General features: G+C 39.6%; 1 protein-coding gene and 1 long non-coding RNA gene across 3 annotated transcripts in view; one reads left to right on the forward strand and one right to left on the reverse strand.

Annotated features, from left to right (window-relative positions):
* gpr155a (G protein-coupled receptor 155a) overlaps positions 1–21,567 on the reverse strand; it is a 33,322-nt gene extending 11,755 nt beyond the window's left edge. Inside the window, exons 1-11 of one of the 2 annotated variants that reach the window (XM_060930031.1) lie at positions 21,321–21,567; positions 18,937–19,422; positions 17,769–18,168; positions 15,406–15,574; positions 14,923–15,078; positions 14,110–14,193; positions 8,052–8,172; positions 7,438–7,522; positions 6,400–6,490; positions 5,923–6,112; positions 4,725–4,820 (exon numbers count right to left, since the gene is read on the reverse strand). In XM_060930031.1, the coding sequence (XP_060786014.1) occupies positions 4,725–4,820; positions 5,923–6,112; positions 6,400–6,490; positions 7,438–7,522; positions 8,052–8,172; positions 14,110–14,193; positions 14,923–15,078; positions 15,406–15,574; positions 17,769–18,168; positions 18,937–19,366 (1,822 nt within the window). In that variant the 5' untranslated portion in view covers positions 19,367–19,422; positions 21,321–21,567. Of the gene's footprint in view, positions 1–4,724; positions 4,821–5,922; positions 6,113–6,399; positions 6,491–7,437; positions 7,523–8,051; positions 8,173–14,109; positions 14,194–14,922; positions 15,079–15,405; positions 15,575–17,768; positions 18,169–18,936; positions 19,423–21,302 lie in introns of both variants that reach the window. The other variant, XM_060930030.1, reaches the window with a different exon arrangement.
* Positions 1,857–12,512, forward strand: LOC132891908 (uncharacterized). Its single transcript, XR_009655383.1, has 3 exons — positions 1,857–2,176; positions 11,931–12,073; positions 12,306–12,512. It is a non-coding gene; the product is annotated as an uncharacterized LOC132891908 (long non-coding RNA).
* Positions 21,568–22,116: the final 549 nt, after the last annotated feature.

Below are 22,116 nucleotides of genomic sequence, written 5' to 3' on the forward strand. Positions count from 1 at the left end.
TAAATAAAAACGGAATGCAATAATTTACAAATCTCAAAAACTGATATTGTATTCACAATAGAACATAGACAACATATCAAATGTCGAAAGTGAGACATTTTAAAATTTCATGCCAAATATTGGCTCATTTGAAATTTCATGACAGCAACACATGTCAAAAAAAGTTGGGACAGGGGCAATAAGAGGCTGGAAAAGTTAAAGGTACAAAAAAGGAACAGCTGGAGGACCAAATTGCAACTCATTAGGTCAATTGGCAATAGGTCATTAACATGACTGGGTATAAAAAGAGCATCTTGCGCTACGTTCACACTGCAAGGCTTAATGCTCAATTCCGATTTTTTTGTGAAATCCGATTTTTTTGTGAGGTCGTTCACATTAACAAATATATGCGACTTGTATGTGATCCTCAGTATGAACGAAAAGCGACCTAAAAGTGTTCCGCATGCGCATTGCAGGATACGACGACGTCACACGCAATGAGCATGGCCAGTGTTTACGGAAGTAAAACCGCCCGGTTGCAGTATGACCCATTCAATCTAGCTTGAATAGCTGCATCCCCCAAATGGAAATCAGCTCCCTAACCTCTGCGTCCTTCCATTGAGAAGATTCAGAACCTTCACAGCCCGAAGCGTCCCTCGCATTGATGTCATGCGCAGGGGCGCAGATACGTTTTTTGAACTGGGGGGGACAAAAAACTGGGGGGGACAAAGCTGCCAGCAAACCAACCCCAACCCCGATATGCCTGTCAAACTTGTTGTTAGTAACCATAGCAACCAAGTTCGAGCTCGCAACCTGTGCAGTCTGCGCAGCTCAACTAACCGAATATCAGTCTTTGTTTTGTTTTATGTGAGTTGTTGCAACTATGTATACACTGCCGTGCACCTCAATAAACCGAATGCTAATTAGTCTTTTGATTTTTCCGTGAGGTTTGCCTTATGCAAAGAAAGACAGCATAGACGTTTTTTCCTCCCTATAAGTGGGGGGGACCGAACGAGGTGAATTTAAATCTGGGTGGGACGAGTCCCACCCTCTATCTGCGCCCGTGATTATGCGCCATGTTGTTGTAACTTTTTTTGAGAGACCCGCCACCTACTTCAGCGCAGAATAGTGACGTTTGTGGCTTGTTGATGACGTGTAAGTCGGATGAATGCGACCTGGCGGTTCAGACTGAAGTCGCATGTGAAAAGAGCGGATAGGAATCGGAATTAGGACCACATATCCAAACGGCCTGGGTCGGATTTGAAAAAAATCGGATCTGTGTCGTTCATATTGTCAATAAAAGATCGGATACAGGTCACATATGGGCGAAAAGATCGGATTTGAGTCACTTCAGCCTGCAGTGTGAACGTAGCCTTGGAGTGGCAGCAGCTCTCAGAAGTAAAGATGGGAAGAGGATCACCAATCCCCCAAATTCTGCGCCGACAAATAGTGGAGCAATATCAGAAAGGAGTTCAACAGTTTGAAATTGCAAAGAGTTTGAACATATCATCATCTACAGTGCATAATATCATCAAAAGATTCAGAGAATCTGGAAGAATCTCTGTGCGTAAGGGTCAAGGCCGGAAAACCATACTGGGTGCCCGTGATCTTCGGGCCCTTAGACGGCACTGCATCACATACAGGCATGCTTCTGTATTGGAAATCACAAAATGGGCTCAGGAATATTTCCAGAGAACATTATCTGTGAACACAATTCACCGTGCCATCCGCCGTTGCCAGCTAAAACTCTATAGTTCAAAGAAGAAGCCGTGTCTAAACATGATCCAGAAGCGCAGACGTCTTCTCTGGGCCAAGGCTCATTTAAAATGGACTGTGGCAAAGTGGAAAACTGTTCTGTGGTCAGACGAATCAAAATTTGAAGTTCTTTATGGAAACAAACAAACGTTTGTTCAGACAAACGAACTTGTCTGAACAAGTTCGTGCCGGTGTTATTTGTGGCAGTAGCATATCAACGTTGCATTTCTTGCCTGAGATAGAAGAGGTGAAGAAGAAATGGTTGGAATTTATCTTTGGAGCACCACCAGCAAAGTATAATGCAATGTTAGTACTGTGTTCTGATCATTTCAACCACAGTGACTTTTCAAACTTCGGTGCCTTCAGTAGTGGTTTTGCTTTGAGGTTGTTTTTAATACCTGGATCTGTACCGTCAAAACGATCAACCACCAGCTCACAAGCTGTAAGTAAAACATGAACTTTTTGTTTGAAGGTTTTTGTTACAAAATAGCATGTTCATATTCTCCACGTTAGCATGCATGACATGGTCACAAGCTAGGCAGGGATGAGAGTTTTCCGCTTTTCGGCGGATTTCCGCTTTTTCTGAGTAAAAATCGACCTTTTTATATTATGCCAAATGCGTTGAGAATTTTTTTAAATTAATTTTGGGGGATTGGGGTATGTTCCTTCATGCTGTTCAAACTTTATTAACTCCAACGATGTGTACACATTATTTGTAAGTCGCCATCTTTAGTCTCATTTAAATCTCGTTGAATGTGACGTAAAATTTGTGTTATCTACATTGTTATTGGTCAAGACCATAATAGCCAATCAAAACAGCTTTTACAAAGACACCCACATCCGCTTGTTCTGACCAGTGATGGGAATAACGGCGTTAGAAATAAACGGCATTACTAACGGCGTTACTTTTTTTAGTAACGAGTAATCTAACTAATTACTTTTTACATCGTTATAACGCCGTTCCCGTTACTTACAATAAAATACTATGCGTTACTTTATTAAAGCTGTTCTCATCTGGCACGCTGCTCGTTCAGCCTTTCTTTACTCTGCTTTAGTGTGGGGCGGGGAGACGCGAGACAACGGCACAGTAAGCCAATCAGAGTAGATTTGGACAACATACGCAGGTAGGCCACGCCTACTGCACTACTGCGCGCTCTTTCAACCGGAAGACACAGCGATGGCGAGCGGTCAGCCCAGCACTGCGCTTTCACATTGGAAATACAGCCATTACTTTTCATTACTTGAAATAAAAGGCAAAAATGTCTACGTGCAATGCACATTATGTCGAGGAACAAAGCGTTTGTCCTCGTCAGTGGCCAGTAATTAGTAACAATTTTAATAACTACAAAAATATATTACATTTGATAGATGTCTTATCTCACATTGTCCCACAAAAATATTAATATAGTGTAGATAACGTTACTAATTGGTTCTGTTAAGTGTCCATTTCAGTCATTAAACACATTTAACATTCACTTTTATTATGATTACACTAATTGAATTTGATTTTTTTTTGAGGGGGAACAAAATGTAACGGAATAATTACTTTCCCTGATAATTAGTTACTTTTATGACAAAGTAACTCCGTTACTAACTCAGTTACTTTTTGGGAAAAGTAACTAGTAACTATAACTAATTACTTTTTGAAAGTAACGTGCCCAACACTGGTTCTGACCCACTGGCGGTAGCGTCACAGTGCTGTTAGCCAATCAGAGGTAACACGTTTACATGTCATGAATATTAATGGAGTAAGAGCTGAAACCCTGTCGTTTTCCCGCCACCCACTCCTCCACCAAACTAGAACAGCCTGAAACAGGAGAACCACAGCATTTTTTTTTTTTCACCAAAACCGGCTCACAGGGCATTCATTCATACTAGAGACCACCGCACAATTGATGAAAAAAATGATGCAAGGAGACCTTTAACTATTCACAGTAACAGACATTTTCAGTAAGGGTGCCCAAACTTTTGTACGCCACTGTACAACATCCTCCATACAATCTCGGTCAACGAGCTGTTATTATCGAAACGATAATGTATTAGAACAAGTGCATTAACAATAGCCAGCGTCACTGTTAAAGAAAATTAACCAACAATTTCTGTCTCATCAGAGTCGAGAATATTAAAGTACTGTTGTATAAAATAAATTCAATTTCAGGCTTTATAAAACACCTGTCTAATGTAGCACTGGGAATAACCTTACACTGCTGCTAGTAAAAATGGTGTGCATTACATAACCTAGATTTACAGTCATGACAAAAGAAAAATGCTTAACTCCATTGAAAACTGTGATGGAGTCTTAAGAGAGCTGTGCATAAATGAATGCCCTTAAACATCAATAAACTGAAGCAATGTTGTAAAGAAGAGCAGGCCAAAATTTCTCCAAAACAGTGTGAGACAGTTAAACGCCTACAGAAAACATATACTTGAGGTTATTCCTGCTAAAGTGGTTCTACAGGTAACTCAATTATATGGTGGACTTATCCCCCCCCCAACCCTCACCTGGTTTCTGAATGGTGGTTTTCTTTTTGGGAATAAATGACTATATATTGAAATCTGAGATTATATGATTGCTTATAGATTTTGGTGAGGATGACAATAATTTAGGCCCTGATAAATAAAAACAGTACACCTTCCTTCATTTCTATGTTTTTCACATGACTGTATGCATCGCTTATGATAGGATTCACTGGAATTTCTCTTCACTCAGTTTAACATTCCTACCAGTTTCTCATCAGCAGATAGGCATACAAATGAATCTGATCTCACTTAGCTCAACCAAATATGGTGCCATACAGCTGGAGTTGCATGATGGAACAGACAGCACCCAAATTCAAAATGAGTGCAAACCAAGATATAAATAAAAGAACTCATGACTAGGGGGAAAAAAAAACAGAAAACAAACAAAACCATGCCACAACACCACGCTAACTTCTGAGCTACAAAGGTAATTTCAAGCCCTGGCAACCAAACAAGCAGTGATCATTTACCTGGCTGTATAAATGGTGTGTCCTCCACAGGGCTGTGGCAAATATTATTCGGTACAGTCTCAATTGAAGAACTGTTACACTCACATCCCTGACACCCTGGAAGAACAACAACAAAATAAATTCCCAAAGAAATATGTAAAGAAGCACTCTTTGAGCAAAACTAATATATACATCTAATTACCAAATGGGACGTCACCACGAACTGAGTTTAGTTGGTCAGAAATCTTTAAAATAAGGGGTCATTTGTTAAATTCAGTGTAGCCAGTCCAGAGAAATTAGCTAAAACGTTTAAGCAAATCATCATCACAGAAACTCAAGTTTGGAGAAAATCAGTTGTCAACTTTGTGATGTGCAAATTCAAATTAATTTCACAGCACACATTTATTTGGCCTACAAAGTAATATTTACAGTTTGTTTTTCAGTATAATATTTTGGTGATAGATACATTAAATAACATTGGCTGGCGTTGAGTGGTATATCGGATATATTCGATTCAGCTAGCACGATATTGAACAAGGCAAAGACAAGTTCAATATCATGCTAGTTGAATGGAATATATCTTGTACATCACGAAAAAAAGCCAGCCAATATTATTATTATTACAATACATACACATTCCTTTCGTTTGTTTAACGTCTTTCCCTTTCAAAATTCTCTCAATCTTCTGCATTTAATGAAGCAAACCTGGCGGGCATGTTTGTTTACAAATCGTCACAGTCGCTCGCTAGTGCAGAAGTTTTACATCTCGGACGTGTGATGTCATTATCTTGACAGCCATGCAATATCGTAAATCATTCAATGCTCATTCTCCATTGGGTAGAGTGACGTAATATATGTAGGATAAGCGATATGCTAACTATATTGCATGCCATCAAACCAAATGAATGAAACCCACTTCAAGGGAATAGAATACATGTTTTTATTCCATTAAAAAAAAAAAAGTTTCCTGGATGTATAATAATATAGATTAAAGAATGTATTTATGGCAAAATTAGAATATACAACAATACTTATATGTGGGTCATTTTTTAAAATGCGCTCTCATTTCAATTCGCTATACCTCAGAATCTTATTTTGCCACACTGGTCTCATTTTGTGGTGACACGCCCCAAATGTAAAAGACCATCACTTCATCTGAAAAGATTTAGATTGATCATACTGTGACACATTACCCGACATGACAGATAACGTGCATTACCTCTCCTATTACCATCCTCTATGGTGGTCTGCTCAATATTGCTTTGGGTTTGTGTATCGTTTTCAGTCCTGAGGTCCTCCGCAGTGGCATGCTCAAGGGTTTGATATTCCTGTGTGCCTCTGCTGAGCAGCATGAGGGAAATTCCTGATACAACTATACCTACGCCTGATACGATCACTGTACACACAACCTACATCCACAAAGGAAGAGACAGAGGAATGGGAATTAGGACCTGTGATCAGTTTAAGGCAAGGCATGCTGTATGCTCAAAATAATGCTAGTGTCTAAGGATCATGCCTGTAGGCTAATGTTTCTTGAACACAGTTATTGCTTCTAGATGGTGAACCAACACTTACTGTATGCCCACGCTCTTGGTGTAGGTTGATCGTGTACAACTAGCCATTATCAAAATCAAAATTGTTCTGCCTGTGGACAATTCTTACATGTCATGAGATTATCTAAGATGAAATCTTTTACCTGTGACGGGCCAAAAAAGAATGCAGAGTCAATGGTGTCTGGCATTTTCTCTCCCACCATGAGCAGGATAATTATTGCTACACATGGCACTCTGTAAATGGGAGACACAAGACACTTGGTACCGTCCATAAGCAGACATGCTTCTCCTTGAATGTATCAAACCAACAGCCATTATAAAAATTAAAAAAAGAAAATTAAAAAAAAGAAAAAAAAGGGAAAAAAAGCCACCCCACCACACTACACCTTAGTAGACGTTTGGTGTGTCATTTTTTATTGCAAAATAAAAGGACACTGAACCTGAACAGGAACATGACTATGCATTTATGTGTTGCATCTGTGACTTGCACTTGCTAAGGCGGTCACTAACATTTACACCAAGAATACAAACAAGTAATATTTCTACAAATGGTGAAGTGGTGCTTTGTATTCATTTTTAATGTTATCAATATTTTTGACTGTGCAAATTATAAATGTAGTGAGCATTAAAATATTATGAGCTCCAATAAAATTAAGAATATATGTTTATACTATCTCAAAACTCAGCAGGAAGGGCAGGCGACGGTTGCACAAATAGCCAACACCACCCACCCCCAACAAACACACACCCCTTGAGGCAAGATATCATTTTGGTGCCCCACCTCATGTATATACACACATGCTGTTGCCTGATGCAGAATGAACAGACAACCAAACACACACATGCACATACTTTAGTGGAATACCACTCCAACACTTCTCTGATCCTGCTTTGGTTGCTATACTGACTTCTTGAATGTCCAGTCAGCAGACTGCTTGAAAGCTCATAGCCAATCAAATCACTTTGGTAATGTTTTCAATTTGTAGTAACTAACAGTTTTACCTGTCTGCTAACCCCACACAAAACAAACCATAATAATTATAGTAAATATAATAATTCTTGATATGTCAATAAAAGTCAAAACTGTGTGAGCCCTAGTAGTAGCAGCTCTACCAGATAGACAAACAGACAGATAAGGGGGGGAACGACAAAAAAAAAAAAAAAAAAAAAGAACACCTTACCCCCAACCAGTAATCATTAAAACACCAGGCTGCACTTTCAGCTCCTCATTCCTCCTCAACAAGAACAGAGAGAGTGCTATCAGACCTTAGAAAAGAAACAAAACCATTTACATCAGCTGTGGAAAATTTAGCCGTACACTGCAAAAAACTGAAAACTGAATTTGAGAAGAACATTCCTTACTACTAGTGAAATTATCTTGCTGCATGGACAGATAATTTTACTTGACCAGGACATCTTGGAATAAGTTGGTTACAATCTAGAGCTAGTTTTAATAATCTCAGAGTTGGTGTCTTGTATTATTCTAACAGGAAATGCTAGATCGTTTCAACTACATTCAAGATATTCTAACTTGCTAAGATATCATTTTTGCAGTGTAGAAGAAAACAAGACACCAACTCCAAGATTACTAAAACTAGTTCTAGATTGTAACCAACTTGTTCCAAGATGTCTTATCAAGTAAAATTATCTGTCCATACAGCAAGATAATTTCACTACTATTAAGGAATTTTCTCCTCAAATTCAGTTTTCAGTTTTTTGCAGTGTATTGTTCTAACGACAGTACTTCCATAAATGAGCATAATTAGTATGTGTGCGCGCATGATCTTTGTCTTACCTGGCCAAATATAAGTGCTGTAGAGTGAGCCATAGAGTACAGTAAAGGTCAAAATCTGACCAACGTAGTTATCCTGAACCACCACAAAATTCCAAGCGATCATACTGACACACACCCCCAGCTACACACGTGTGACAAAAACAAATATAAGAACCATACAAATATAAGCATTAATGAAAGGAATAAAACACAATGGAACATGCTGTTATAAGAAAAATCAGTTACAGGGTGGTCTGATGCTACCCAACAAGCGGAGTACCATAAACATGCCAAAGTTGATTATTTTACAATAAGGCCATGCTCTGTAACGTTTTATTCCTCTTATACTACATATGCCATACTATTTCCTGTGCTGTTAGTACAGAAAAAAAAAATATATATATACACATTAATATACGCCTGGGATTTGCCTTGCAGTCAGAACTACTGCTGTTATGGGAAATTAATCAGCACCTTCCGAACTCGAGGTATTCACACTGTGGGGTGTGAAGGAATTGTAGGTGAGCACAAGTGAGATGAAAAATACAAAAAAAAAAAAAATTATATTATATTATATATATATATATATATATATATATATATATATATATATATATATATATAAAAAACACATATACAGGCATGCAAAAGTTTGGGCACCCTTACTGAAAATGTCTGTTACTGTGAATAGTTAAGTGAGCAGAAGAGGAACTGATCACCAAAAGGCATAAAGGTAAAGACGACATTTCTTTTCAGCGTTTTCTGCAAGATTTGTGTATTATTTTTGTTTTGTACAGTTGGAGAGTGAAAAAAGAAAAGGAACACCATGCGAAAGTTTGGACATCCCAATACATTTGAGTTCTCAGGTAACTTTTACCAAGGTTCCAGACCTTAATTAGCTTATTGAGCTGTGGCTTGTTCAAATTCTTCGTTAGGAAAGGTCAGATGATGCAGATTTCAAAGCTGTATAAATTCTCTGACTCCTCAAATTTGTCCCTAAAATCAACAGCCATGGGCTCCTCTAAGCAACTGCCTCACATTCTGAAAAATAAAATAATCAATGCTCACAAAGCAGAAGAAGGCTACAAGAACGTAGCAAAGTGTTTTCAGGTAGCCGTTTCTTCAGATTGTGATGTTAAGAAATAGCAGTTAACAGAAACAGTGGAGATCAAGGTGAGGTCTGGAAGATGAAGAAAACTTTCTGAAAGAACTGCTCGTTGGATTGCTAGAAAGGCAAATAAAAACCCATTTGACTGCAAAACACCTTCAGAAAGATTTAGCAGACCCTGGAGTGGTGGTACACTGTTCTACTATGCAGCGACACCTGAACAAATATGACCTTCATGGGAGAGTCATCAGAAGAAAACCTTTCCTGCGTCCTAGCCACAAAATTCAGCGTCTGAAGTTTGCAAATGGACATCTAAATAAGCCTGATGCATTTTGGAAACGAGTCCTGTGGACTGATGAAATCAAAATATAACTTTTTGGCCACAATGTGCAAAGGAATGTTTGGAGAAAAAAAAAGGGTGCCAAATTCCAGGAAAAGAACACCTCTCCAACTCTGAAGCATGGGTGTGGATCGATCATGCTTTGGGGTTGTGTTGCAGCCAGTGGCACAGGGCACATTTCATTGGTTGAGGGAAGCATGGATTCGAATAAATACCAGCAAATTCTGGAAGCAAACATCACACCATCTGTAAAAAAGTTGAAGTTAAAAAGAGGACGGGTCCTACAATAAGACAATGATCCAAAACACACCTCAAAATCTACAATGGAACACCTCAAGAGGCACAAGCTGAAGGTTTTGCCCTGGCCCTCACAGTCCCCTGACCTAAACATCATTGAAAATCTGTGGACAGATCTCAAAAGAGCAGTGCATGCAAGACAGCCCAAGAAACTTGTAGAACTGGAAGCCTTTTGCAAGGACGAGTTTGAGAAAATGCCCAGATAAGAACTGAAAGATTATTAGCTGGCTACAAAAAGTGTTTACAAGCTGATACTTGCCAAAGGGAGTGTTACTAGGTACTAACCATGCAGGGTGCCCAAACTTTTGCTTCAGGCCCTTTTCCTTTTTTGTCATTTTGAAAATGTAAAAGACGAAAATAAAAAATAGTTTTTGCTTAAAATATAAAGGGAATGAGTCATCTTTAACTTTATGCCTTTTGGAGATCATTTCATCTTCAACTTGCTTAACTGTTCACAGTAACAGCAATTTTAACCAGGGGTGCCCAAACTTTTGCATACCACTGTGTGTTTTATATATAAAGACCATTTCAAACCTGATAAGCATAGAACATCAGGTGACTATGTTTATTTAGAGATGAAAGTGGAGCAAAGAAAAAAAACCCTGAACTTTTGAAAGTCAAACTAAGATATGGGGGGGGGGGGGGGGGGGAAATGTCCCCTGAAAGTATTTTAATAACATAACACGCAAAACCCTGCATTCTAGTGCATTTTAGTACTTGTTTTCACTAAAACAAGTTATAACTTTTAAGCCTTTCTTTCATGTACATTAATGATTAACATGTCAAAAATATCAAATTTAATTCCCCTAGTTAATGAGTAATTTTCAGGAGTGCATTTAGAAAACGCGGTGATTTTCCTGCTACACAGTTCATTACTTTGAAAAAAAATCAGACAGTTGAAGATAAACTCAGCAAAATCCCAAAACAGTACTGTTAAAAAGTAAAGGTCTGTTAGTGTTTCTAAAGCTTTCAGGTTTCAATGTTGGGGACACTGATAAACGAGGCTCAATCTTTTAGCAGAGTTGTGCGTTTGCATAAGCTAAAGTGAACTAAAAATTTCCAATTCATATTTATGCAAGTTGAAGCCAATTGTTTACACAAGCTGGTATTGTCTGTAAATTTAAAACACACCAATGAATACCAAATTTCTCATATAAATCAGGGGCGTAGGGAGGGTGTGTGTGTGTGTGTGTGTGTGTGTGTGTGTGTGTGTGTGTGTGTGTGTGTGTGTGTCACACACTGACTGGCAGCCTGAGTACATTATGTAACAAAAAATAATTACCATTGCTAGTTTTAGGCAGCTTAGAAACCGGCTCTTCCATTATTGCTGTTTCTTCCACGTTTCCTTGATGTTGTGTTCTAGAAACGGCACTAAAACTTAGCTTCGAAACCACAAAATGCAACTTTGATGGGGAAAAAAATATATATAATAAATTGCTTACCTCTCTTCACGTCGAAAGAAGGAGGAAAGTTTTGCTTGTTTTGACATGGCGAATTATTAACACAAGAGAAAAATACTCGTAATTCGCAACTAAAAAGACTGCAGCTACACTGGCAGTTTGAACATGCTTTCTAGTGCGATTGTGTTGCGCTTGCGCAGAACTGTCAGTCCTGTGCGCCTTCGTACGTGCACCTGAAGGCGCGCCTTGGACGCACGCGCCTAATGAGCTCCGGCACGCGCACCGTTAACAAAGAACACCTGTCTTTAATCAATGCACTATGTTTGGGCTATTTAAGGACTGCGCCCATGCAAGGACGATGCGAAGTATTACGCCACGTCTAGGAACGCGAAAAATCCGAAAAATAAATTTCTCAATTCGGAAAACCGGAGATTTTCAAGAGTTTTGTCAAATATCCAGATTTCCGGGTATTTATTGTCATTAGCGGAAAAATCCGGAGGAATTTTCATGAAAATCTAAAAATCCGGAATTCCGGGAAAACCCAGAACACTTTCATGACTAGTTTATTATAGATGCCAATACTGCTTGTCCATCAGAGTCACAGGGGAAGCTGGAGCCAATCCCAGCTGACTTCAGGTGAGAGGTGACATACACCCTGGACAGGTTGCCACTCAGAGACAAACATCCATTCACACCCTCATTCACGCCTATGGACAATTTAGAGTAGCCAGCTGACCTAATCTATATGCATCTAGGAGGAAACTGGAACATCCAGAGGAAACTCACGCAGGCACAATGAGAACATGCAAACTCTACACAGAAAGGCTCCAGTTGGCAGTGTGGTTCGAACCCAGAACCTTCTTGCGATGAGGCAACAGCAGAGGTGGACAGTAACGAGGTACATTTACTTGAGTATTGTACTTAAGTACACTTTTTGAGTATCTGTACTTTACTTGAGTTATTTTTGTTGGAAACTTATGACTAACTTCACTACATTCAAAAGGCAAATATCGTACTTTTTACTCCACTACATTTCTATCAAGGTCCTCGTTACTTGTTACTATAAAGCAGCTTTGAAAGTGGATTTTTCCCCCTTTTCTTTTCTAAAATGTGATTTTTTTTTTCCACAGGTGACACTGAGACAGCCTATCAGTAATCACTAGGGTCACGTCACGTACATAGACTATAAAATCAAGTTCAATGATTTCTCAGCAGTATTATTTGAACTCGATCAGCTGATGGCAGAATGGAAGGAGGCAGTTCTGGGGAATACATGCACATACCTCGAACCCATGTTTCAGTTTTCTGAAAGGAATAAAGATTCACTTAGTTTTAAATGTTTGCTTTGTTTGCCTAAAACGAGCCACATCACAGTCTTCAAAAACTCGCTAGCCAACCTGTGGAAGCATATTGAGGTATGGAAACGTTTCATTCCAAGAGAAAGCTTGCAGTGAAGTTGTCTGTGCTTTTAGAGCTAGCGGTAACGTTGCAATAGCTATGCAGTTTGGTTAGTCAAATGCCTTTCTATGGATTTGCCCACCAAGTTGCCGTAGCCTTGTCCACGGCTAACGCTAACACATAGCTAGTTAACTTGGACACTATTAGTTAGCATGTAAAAACAGAGTTACGCTAACATGTATAACATTAACTTATCTAAAGTCCTTTCAGAAATATGCTTTAGCATAATTATTTTCTGAGCACGTTGCATTTACAGCTATTTCACTGTCTTCATGCACGTGTGCACATACTGCCAGAGTGGTGTCAAAGCACTACCATGCTGCTTTGTGAGGGTGGGTAGGAGTGTTAAAATTTTTAAAAAATGAAAGTAACAGTGGCTGTTTGTCAATTCAGTTGCATTTCATTTTGAAAAGTTCTACCGGTGTTTATTCTACAGGTTCTACAAACTAGTCAGTAAATCCAGTCGGTTGCTTCAGAGGCATTTGATATTGTAAGTGTTGTGGCAATAATATAACAATGTGTTGACAGAAAATGTACTTTTAATACTTAAGTATTTTTAAAAGCAAGTACTTCAGTACTTTAACTTAAGTAAAAATTTGACTGTACAACTTTCACTTGTATCAGAGTAACATTTAACCAGCGGGATCTGTACTTTGACTTAAGTAATAAACTTGAGTACAATGTCCACCTCTGGGCAACAGTGCTAACGGCGCTAACCACTGCACCACCCATCCGAAAGAGATAAAAGGCTAAAAAATTTGACATTAAAACAGACCTACAATTTTCTTTCTTTCACCCTGTAGGGCAATTCTGGTAAGTCTGCGTTGTGAGCACACTTCATCTACCACCGGCTTGCTAGGCCTGTCACAGCCTCCCCAGATACACAACCATGGACAATTTAGAGTAGCCAGTTAACCTAACTTTTGACTGTGGGGGAAACCCATGCAGACTTGGGGAGAACCTGCAAACTCTACATGAAATGGCCCCAGTCAGCCACGAGGCTCAAACCCAGAACCTTATTGCTGTGAGGCAACAATGCTAACCACTGCATCACTGTGCTGCCAGACCTACAATGAAGTGTAACGTTGATGGTAATTATAACTGGACAGGGATTTAAACCATCGCTTGTTTACTTTGCTCTCCTATGACAGTCAGAAACCATTTATGGTTTGAAGACAGATATTAGACAACTGATTTGTAAAAGTTTTTTTTTTTTTTGGGGGGGGGGGGGGGGGGGGGTCGTCTCCAAAAGCTGGGCTCATGGGGGGAAAACGTTTGAATACCTCTGTTCTGACCAATCAGGATTGAGAATAACAGCACTGTGGTATACTTGATTTTAATCTTTCATAGGTCATATTTTCACAACAAATTTCTATTATATTCTGTTTCACAACACACGTTAGTGATGTTAACGGTTGTCAAAATAGAGCAGCAAGTCAGATTAAATATACATCAGGGTGATTATCATTGCCTCACCTGTGCCACAAACAGATTGATAGTAAACATGTGCGGACGTCTGCGGAACTTCTTACTCATTACACTGACAGCAACACACCACACCTGCAACACACACACACACTTCACCATAACTGCAGTATACATTTATATTTGAAAAATAAATGTTTACTGGAGAAGATATATGTATTTAATATTCTATTATTATTATTATTATTATTATCTTTTCAGGTGTCATTGTACATGCTTCAAAACCATACAAATGTTCCATGGGCCCATCATGATGTAACAGATTGTGGAAGTAGAAAATCAGATTTGAACATTTATATGATGAGCGTGTGGCACAATCTGCACCACTTGGGGTGGAGATCTCTTCAGTACATTTATTTTTTTGTTATTAACCCACTTCTGTTTCCTGATTGTGTGTGGTGCTCAATATTTTACAGCATAGTATAAAAGAGGAAGGAAGTGTAGGCCCCCTGTGGTTGAACGCAGTGCACAAAATCCCCCGGATTAGAAACGTACTTCAGTGCTGCATAACAAAGCTCAAACTATTTTTTTAAAATATACATTTTATAATTCATAGTCCAAAAGACACAGTGGGCATTTATTTAGTTTTATCCATCATAGCTTCTTATAATACTAGTCATGGTTTGATGAAGAATAAATTTAGATCCAGTTATTATATAGAGGAATGCTGTACTATTACTTTAGACGACAGAGCTCAAAACCAGAATTAGTCAATCTGGCTTGAAAAAAAAAAAGAAGAATTGCAGGATGGAACAAAGAAAGGAAAGGAACAGTATGCCTTCTGTGTATGAGGGAACTACTCACAAGAGCGACTAGGCTGACGATGCTGATGTTAAAGCTAATGTTTTGTAGTGCTGATTCTAGTGGTTTGGGATCCATCCAGGGTATAGTCAGCAGCCATGCAGAGACATACATTATCGGAGCAGAGAGGAATGTGCTGATCACCATCCCTGAGGTCATCTGGAAAAATGAAAGTCATGTATATTCAAAGATGACTGCACACCTTCCAAGCAGACCATACAAACTAAAGCTATTATTATACACACATCATATGGTACTGATCATGAAAAATACAGCACTGTGACCTAAAGTTAACCCACATAATGCAGGTCTCCAACCATCCTTACCATAAATGCATTACCTGGCAACAACACCATTTAGTATAGCCTGCAGTTTTTAATATTTCTACTTTTTCCCCTAGAAACAGACAGACAGAAATATGTAGAACGCATGACTCAGCTACATATTTGTGGCCTTGTAAAGCGCCAAACACACACAAGCACTTACCACCTGTAGCTCCATGTTGTAGTGACTGGCGTAAATGGCCACACTGGGTGCAGTGGGGAAAATGCCATACAGGAAGGCATAGTTAGAGAGACTGCTCTGGTTTTGGGAGCTAATATTCCGCCTGTCCAAAACCTCCACCATATCTCGACAAATCAGTGGCATCACCAGTCTAAGGGCAACAGACACACAGTTCACAGAGCGAAGGACTATCGCTTTTTTGTCATCATACAATATATAGCACCACAATCTGTCAAAAAAAAAATCCCTGAAAATAACAATCCTCATAAATGCAGGTTATCTGTTGAAAAAGTTCAAAATGCTACAGATTAAGTTAATGGTGAACTGATCTTCTTTTGGCTGATCCCGATTAGGGGTCGCCACAGCGGATCTTTCATCTCCATTGCTCCGTCTTCCGCATCCTCCTCTACCACACTTGCCACTTTCATGTCCTCTCTCACTACATCCATGTATCTCCTCTTTGGCCTTCCTCATTTTCGTGTGCCTGGCAGCTCCATCCTCAACATTCTCTTTCCCACATGCTCTGCATCTCTTCTCAGGATGTGCCCATACCATCTCAGTCTCATCTCTCTTAGCTTAATTCCCAAGCTCTCCACATGTGCTGTCCCTCTGATGTGCTCGTTTCTTATCCTGTCCAACCTCCCATCGCAAACCTTAACATCCTCAACTCCGCCACCTCCAACTTTGCCTCCTGTCTCTTCGTTAAGGGTACGGCCTCCAATCCATACATCACAGCTGGTCTCACTACTGTCTTATACATCTTACCTTCCACTTTTGCTGGGACTTTCCGATCACAAATGATAGGAACTGATAAGTCAGTAAATTAATGAAAATCAGTGGTTTGGGTTGATAGAGCTAAAAATTTCAATCTACAGTTCTGGCTTATTTCTTCACAAACAATACCATACTCTGTATTTTATTGGTCACTGGTTTCACTGAGCTCTAAATGTTTACATCAACCTGAAACACAAATCAGTAGGAGAATTACACAGATTGACAAATTATTCTTTTCGGAGGAGAGCACATTTGTATTTCTCGTACAGGCCTCAACTCACCTAAACCCACTGCTTAAAAATCTTCACAAAATCAAAAATCACTAACAACAACAACTTGTGCTTAAGGAATAAGCACAAACAGGTCATCCATTGACAACAAATTATCCTGGAAGTTACGCTTACTTAGCTTTGTTTCAGTTTTGTTTCCAGACAAAAATAAATCTTGCTGAACTTGAAACTTGCCAGTTCTCCAAATGCAAAACAGAAATCCACAAAGTTGTAACCTACTGTACATGATTTGAAAGAAAATGTTACTGCACAATAATGTAAAAACAAACAATAAATTTTAATGGTAATTAACACAAGGACACTGTAGCCCATTTCATGCACAACACCCGTTAATGTATCACTGAAAAAAAAAAAAAAAAAAAAAAAAAAAATCACAGGATAGATAAACTTTCATTCCTGCACAGTCTTCCACAATGGTACAATAACAGGTGCTGTGTTTTCCCACCTACCTGTACTGCCTCATACTCATGAAATACGAGTGTTCAGATTGTCTAAGTGTCAGTAGTTCCCTTGAAATATCACTGCATCATTATTTAGATCACCGCCAGCAACATCATAACCGGTCACAACACATTAACCCATTGGTTCCAATTCCCACTGGAGCCATGGCAAAAAATTATCGTTAATGTTTCTAGGTCACCAGTTGATAGATCTCATCTCATCTCATTATCTGTAGCTGCTTTATCCTGTTCTACAGGGTCACAGGCAAGCTGGAGCCTATCCCAGCTGACTACGGGTGAAAGGCGGGGTACACCCTGGACAAGTCGCCAGGTCATCACAGGGCTGACACATAGACACAGACAACCATTCACACTCACACCTACGGTCAATTTAGAGTCACCAGTTAACCTAACCTGCATGTCTTTGGACTGTGGGGGAAACCGGAGCACCCGGAGGAAACCCACGCGGACACGGGGAGAACATGCAAACTCCGCACAGAAAGGCCCTCGCCGGCCACGGGGCTCGAACCCGGACCTTCTTGCTGTGAGGCTACACCACCGTGCCGCCCCAGTTGATAGATTAATATTTCAATTTCACTGTTTTGCTCCCATTCCCACATGAAAACAGTATATACACATATTACAGTGTAATAGCGATAAATAAATGATTTTTGGTGCAAGTGTGAATGGGGAATATTGTCTTTCATCTTTTAAAGAAGTTGTGCATAAAAAGGTGGAATGGTTATGGGTCATATCCAAAAACAAGTCAGATGTTGGGCATCTTCCATATGCGCGTGCACACACACACACACCACTAGGCCTAAACACTAGATACACTTACAATTTGGCAGTGATGAGCAGTATGAGAGCCACCACAGTGGACCTGGTTAGTTTCTTCAGCTGCCCCACCATGGTCAGACCCAGATAAAACAGAGCTGCTCCACCAAAAGAGTTTGCCAAACCATCCACAAACTCCTGCATGAAATCTGGGATCTTTGGGCCTAGGACAAAGTGTGCTGCAATCCCAATTACCACCATGAAGACAATGGGATTCTTGAGAACGTGAATAAAGACCACTCCGACCACATGCAGCTTACTCTGCTGCTGCCGTTGCTCACATTTCCATTTCTGGACCTCGCAGAATGCAAAGCCAATAGGATTGAGCACCATGAGAGAGACTGGTGCCACCAGGTAGATATACTGAAGGTAGTCTGGATGGGTGTTTCTGTATAGAGCTTCAACTGTGGAGGAAGTTTTTATACCTCAGTTAGAGTGAGAAGGAAGTAGTGGCAAACTGTAAGCAAATTACATACACATATACACATGTCATACACATAATGGACCTGGCTCTTGCAAAAGATTTCTATCCAACATCCTGTTTTATTATCTTGGTGGAAATTACCATAAAGCTGAAGGAATTAAAAAAAAACAGTAACCATGTGAAACTGGTAAGTCACAGGATTCAGACCAATCCAACAGATTAACCACAAACCAAGAAGGGATTAACTAGATCTATATGGTGTAAGCACTCACACTCCAGTCAACACAGCTGTGTGTAATAAGGATGTCATAATAGACAGTATAGCATACTGGAGCTGATGTTTGTTTGACATACTGTATCAGGTTTTAGATTTTCAATTTTAAAATCACGGATGCATTTTACGCCATGAAAACGTGATGTTAACTGACGGCTCAGATCTTTCATATGAACACAGCACTCAAATCATGTCTTAAAGCACACTGCCATTGTGCTTTTGGTCCTTTGCATAAGTTGGCAATAGAAAGTTGGCTTGATTGCTAAAAGGAGGGCAGTATATCAAGATAATACATGTTGTAGGAGGTAGAAAATTACAATTGTACATCCTTAATGAATCAGAGTGCTTCATATTTTATTTTACATTCAAGTTTTGTAAATGCTTAACTTGTACGGCTGGACCAATTATTTCTCTTGGGGGAATAAATGAACAAAATATCTAGCTCTGGTTGGAAAATAAAAAAAAGTGACTCACCTATAGGGTACCCCAGGGCAAAGTCATTACTTTGGGTGGCAAATATGGAGAAAAGTCCAGCTTTGCCGTATCGACTCTCCTTGCTGGTCACCAGTAACGTTAGGACACACACAACGAAGAACACAACCACTTTGGCCACTAAGATGCTCCAAAGAAATGGCCAAATGACATTACCAAAGTCCAACAGCACCATGTTCTTAAACAGCAGTGCTGGTAGGGCAAATTTTGACACAAAGTTCCCCAGACCTTTGGCTTGATTAGTAGTTATGATATTGGCCCGACCAGCAACATACCCACACAGTATGATCCCAAAACACTCAAGGAGAGCAGGCAAGAGTTTATCAATAGCCATGGCAGGAGGCGGGATAGATGAGAGGTCTTCTCCATGTATGTGGTTGGACATGGAGACGGTGTTTGAAAGGACATCCATCCTGTTGGAGAGCTAAAGCCTTCAGATGTGGACAGAGCTTAAAGATTTCATCCAGTCTAAAAAAAAAAAAAGCAAAACCAGGGTGGTGTGTTTAAGCAAAGAAATTAGTGACTGAAATTATACAGTGGTGCTTGAAAGTTTGTGAACCCTTTAGAATTTTCTATATTTCTGCATAAATATGACCTAAAACATCATCAGATTTTCACACAAGTCCTAAAAGTAGATAAAGAGAACCCAGTTAAACAAATGAGACAAAAATATTATACTTGGTCATTTATTTATTGAGGAAAATGATCCAATATTACACATCTGTGAGTGGCAAAAGTATGTGAACCTCTAGGATTAGCAGTTAATTTGAAGCTGAAATTAGAGTCGGGTGTTTTCAATCAATGGGATGACAATCAGGTGTGAGTGGGCACCCTATTTTATTTAAAGAACAGGGATCTATCAAAGTCTGATCTTCACAACACATGTTTGTGGAAGTGGATCATGGCACGAACAAAGGAGATTTCTGAGGACCTCAGAAAAAGCGTTGTTGATGCTCATCAGGCTGGAAAAGGTTATAAAACCATCTCTAAAGAGTTTGGACTCCACCAATCCACAGTCAGATAGATTGTGTGCAAATGGAAGAAATTCAAGACCAGTGTTACCCTCCCCAGGAGTGGTCGACCAACAAAGATCACTCCAAGAGCAAGGTGTGTAATAGTTGGCAAGGTCATAAAGGACCCCAGGGTAACTTCTAAGCAACTGAAGGCCTCTCTCACATTGGCTAATGTTAATGTTCATGAGTCCACCATCAGGAGAACACTGAACAACAATAGTGTGTATGGCAGGGTTGCAAGGAGAAAGCCACTGCTCTCCAAAAAGAACATTGCTGCTCATCTGCAGTTTGCTAAAGATCACGTGGACAAGCCAGAAGGCTATTGGAAAAAATTTTTGTGGACGGATGAGACCAAAATAGAACTCTTTGGTTTAAATGAGAAACGTTATGTTTGGTGAAAGGAAAACACTGCATTCCAGCATAAGAACCTTATCCCATCTGTGAAACATGGTGGTGGTAGTATCATGGTTTGGGCCTGTTTTGCTGCATCTGGGCCAGGATGGCTTGCCATCATTGATGGAACAATGAATTCTGAATTATACCAGCGAATTCTAAAGGAAAATGTCAGGACATCTGTCCATGAACTGAATCTCAAGAGAAGGTGGGTCATGCAGCAAGACAACAACCCTAAGCACACAAGTCGTTCTACCAAAGAATGGTTAAAGAAGAATAAAGTTCATGTTTTGGAATGGCCAAGTCAAAGTCCTGACCTTAATCCAATCAAAATGTTGTAGAAGGACCTGAAGTGAGCAGTTCATGTGAGGAAACCCACCAACATCCCAGAGTTGAAGCTGTTCTGTACAGAGGAATGGGCTAAAATTCCTCCAAGCCGGTGTGCAGGACTGATCAACAGTTACCGCAAACGTTTAGCTGCAGTTATTGCTGCACAAGGGGGTCACACCAGATACTGAAAGCAAAGGTTCACATACTTTTGCCCCTCACAGATCTGTAATATTGGATCATTTTCCTCAATAAATAAATGACCAAGTATAATATTTTTGTCTCATTTGTTTAACTGGGTTCTCTTTATCTACTTTTAGGATTTGTGTGAAAATCTGATCATGTTTTAGGTCATATTTATGCAGAAATATAGAAAATTCTAAAGGGTTCACAAACTTTCAAGCACCACTGTATGTGACAAGGAATGGTTAATTTTGTTTGAATGGTTACTGATTTGTGACACTTCAGTATAGCAGGGTGGGGAAAACAAAGCAAAACAAAACCAGCACTGGGACCATCATGGAAACAGCTATGCCATATCCGGTATAGTAACACTATACAATCCAATCCAATAAGAGTTTCTTTATGACAAAGCATGTAAACCACCATAGTCACCTATTTCAGACTTGTTACCTCACTGTAGTGAAGTGCTGAACCTCTCGGTCATGAAACTGTAGCTCCACATGGCGAGCAGAGGCAGAAAATAAAGCTAGTTTCCTTCCTATTTAAACCAGCTTCACCTGGTTGAGAGGCTGTTCAAAGCGTAGTGTCATTAATGTCAGCAGGAAAATATCCATATCAAAAGGAAACTTGATACAGTTATTCTCTAAACATCCAGCTCACGTTGTTCAGCTCTCAAGCTCACAGATTGTGCTTGACTTTATCAACCGCCCAACACATACTTCAGCCAATCACAGTGAGCGGGGGGCGGGAATATGGAAATATACACAGGAACCTTATTTTTGGTCGGGCTATAATAAAAGTCCTTGTTCTCATGAACTGAGAAATCTTCAAAGAGATAGTTTTAGCGTCATTATTAAATATAATAATACGAATAGTATTATAACAATACTAATAATATTTAAAATAATAATAAATGTATATAATTATTTCGAGAACAAAATGTGCTGTGAGTTAGTCTTATGGGCACAGAGTAGGGCTGCGTACCGGTACTGTGTACCGGTACCAGTGGCGGCTGGTAGTCTTTCAAACAGGGGAGGCTGGTCGGTTACGATATTTCCAGATTTTAAAAGAAAAAAGAAAAAAACACATCAATTTTGCCCATACTCTTGCCTCTGATCTGGCTGATTGTTGGCAGGGTCACAAACTGTGAAATAACAGGTTCTTTTGGCCCATTAGCCTACTGTCTAATATACATGATGGTGGTGTTGGGGGGGGGGGGGGGGGTATATTTTAACATTTTATATTT

Source organism: Neoarius graeffei, chromosome 9, assembly GCF_027579695.1.
Source record: "Neoarius graeffei isolate fNeoGra1 chromosome 9, fNeoGra1.pri, whole genome shotgun sequence".
Lineage (NCBI taxonomy): Eukaryota > Metazoa > Chordata > Actinopteri > Siluriformes > Ariidae > Neoarius > Neoarius graeffei.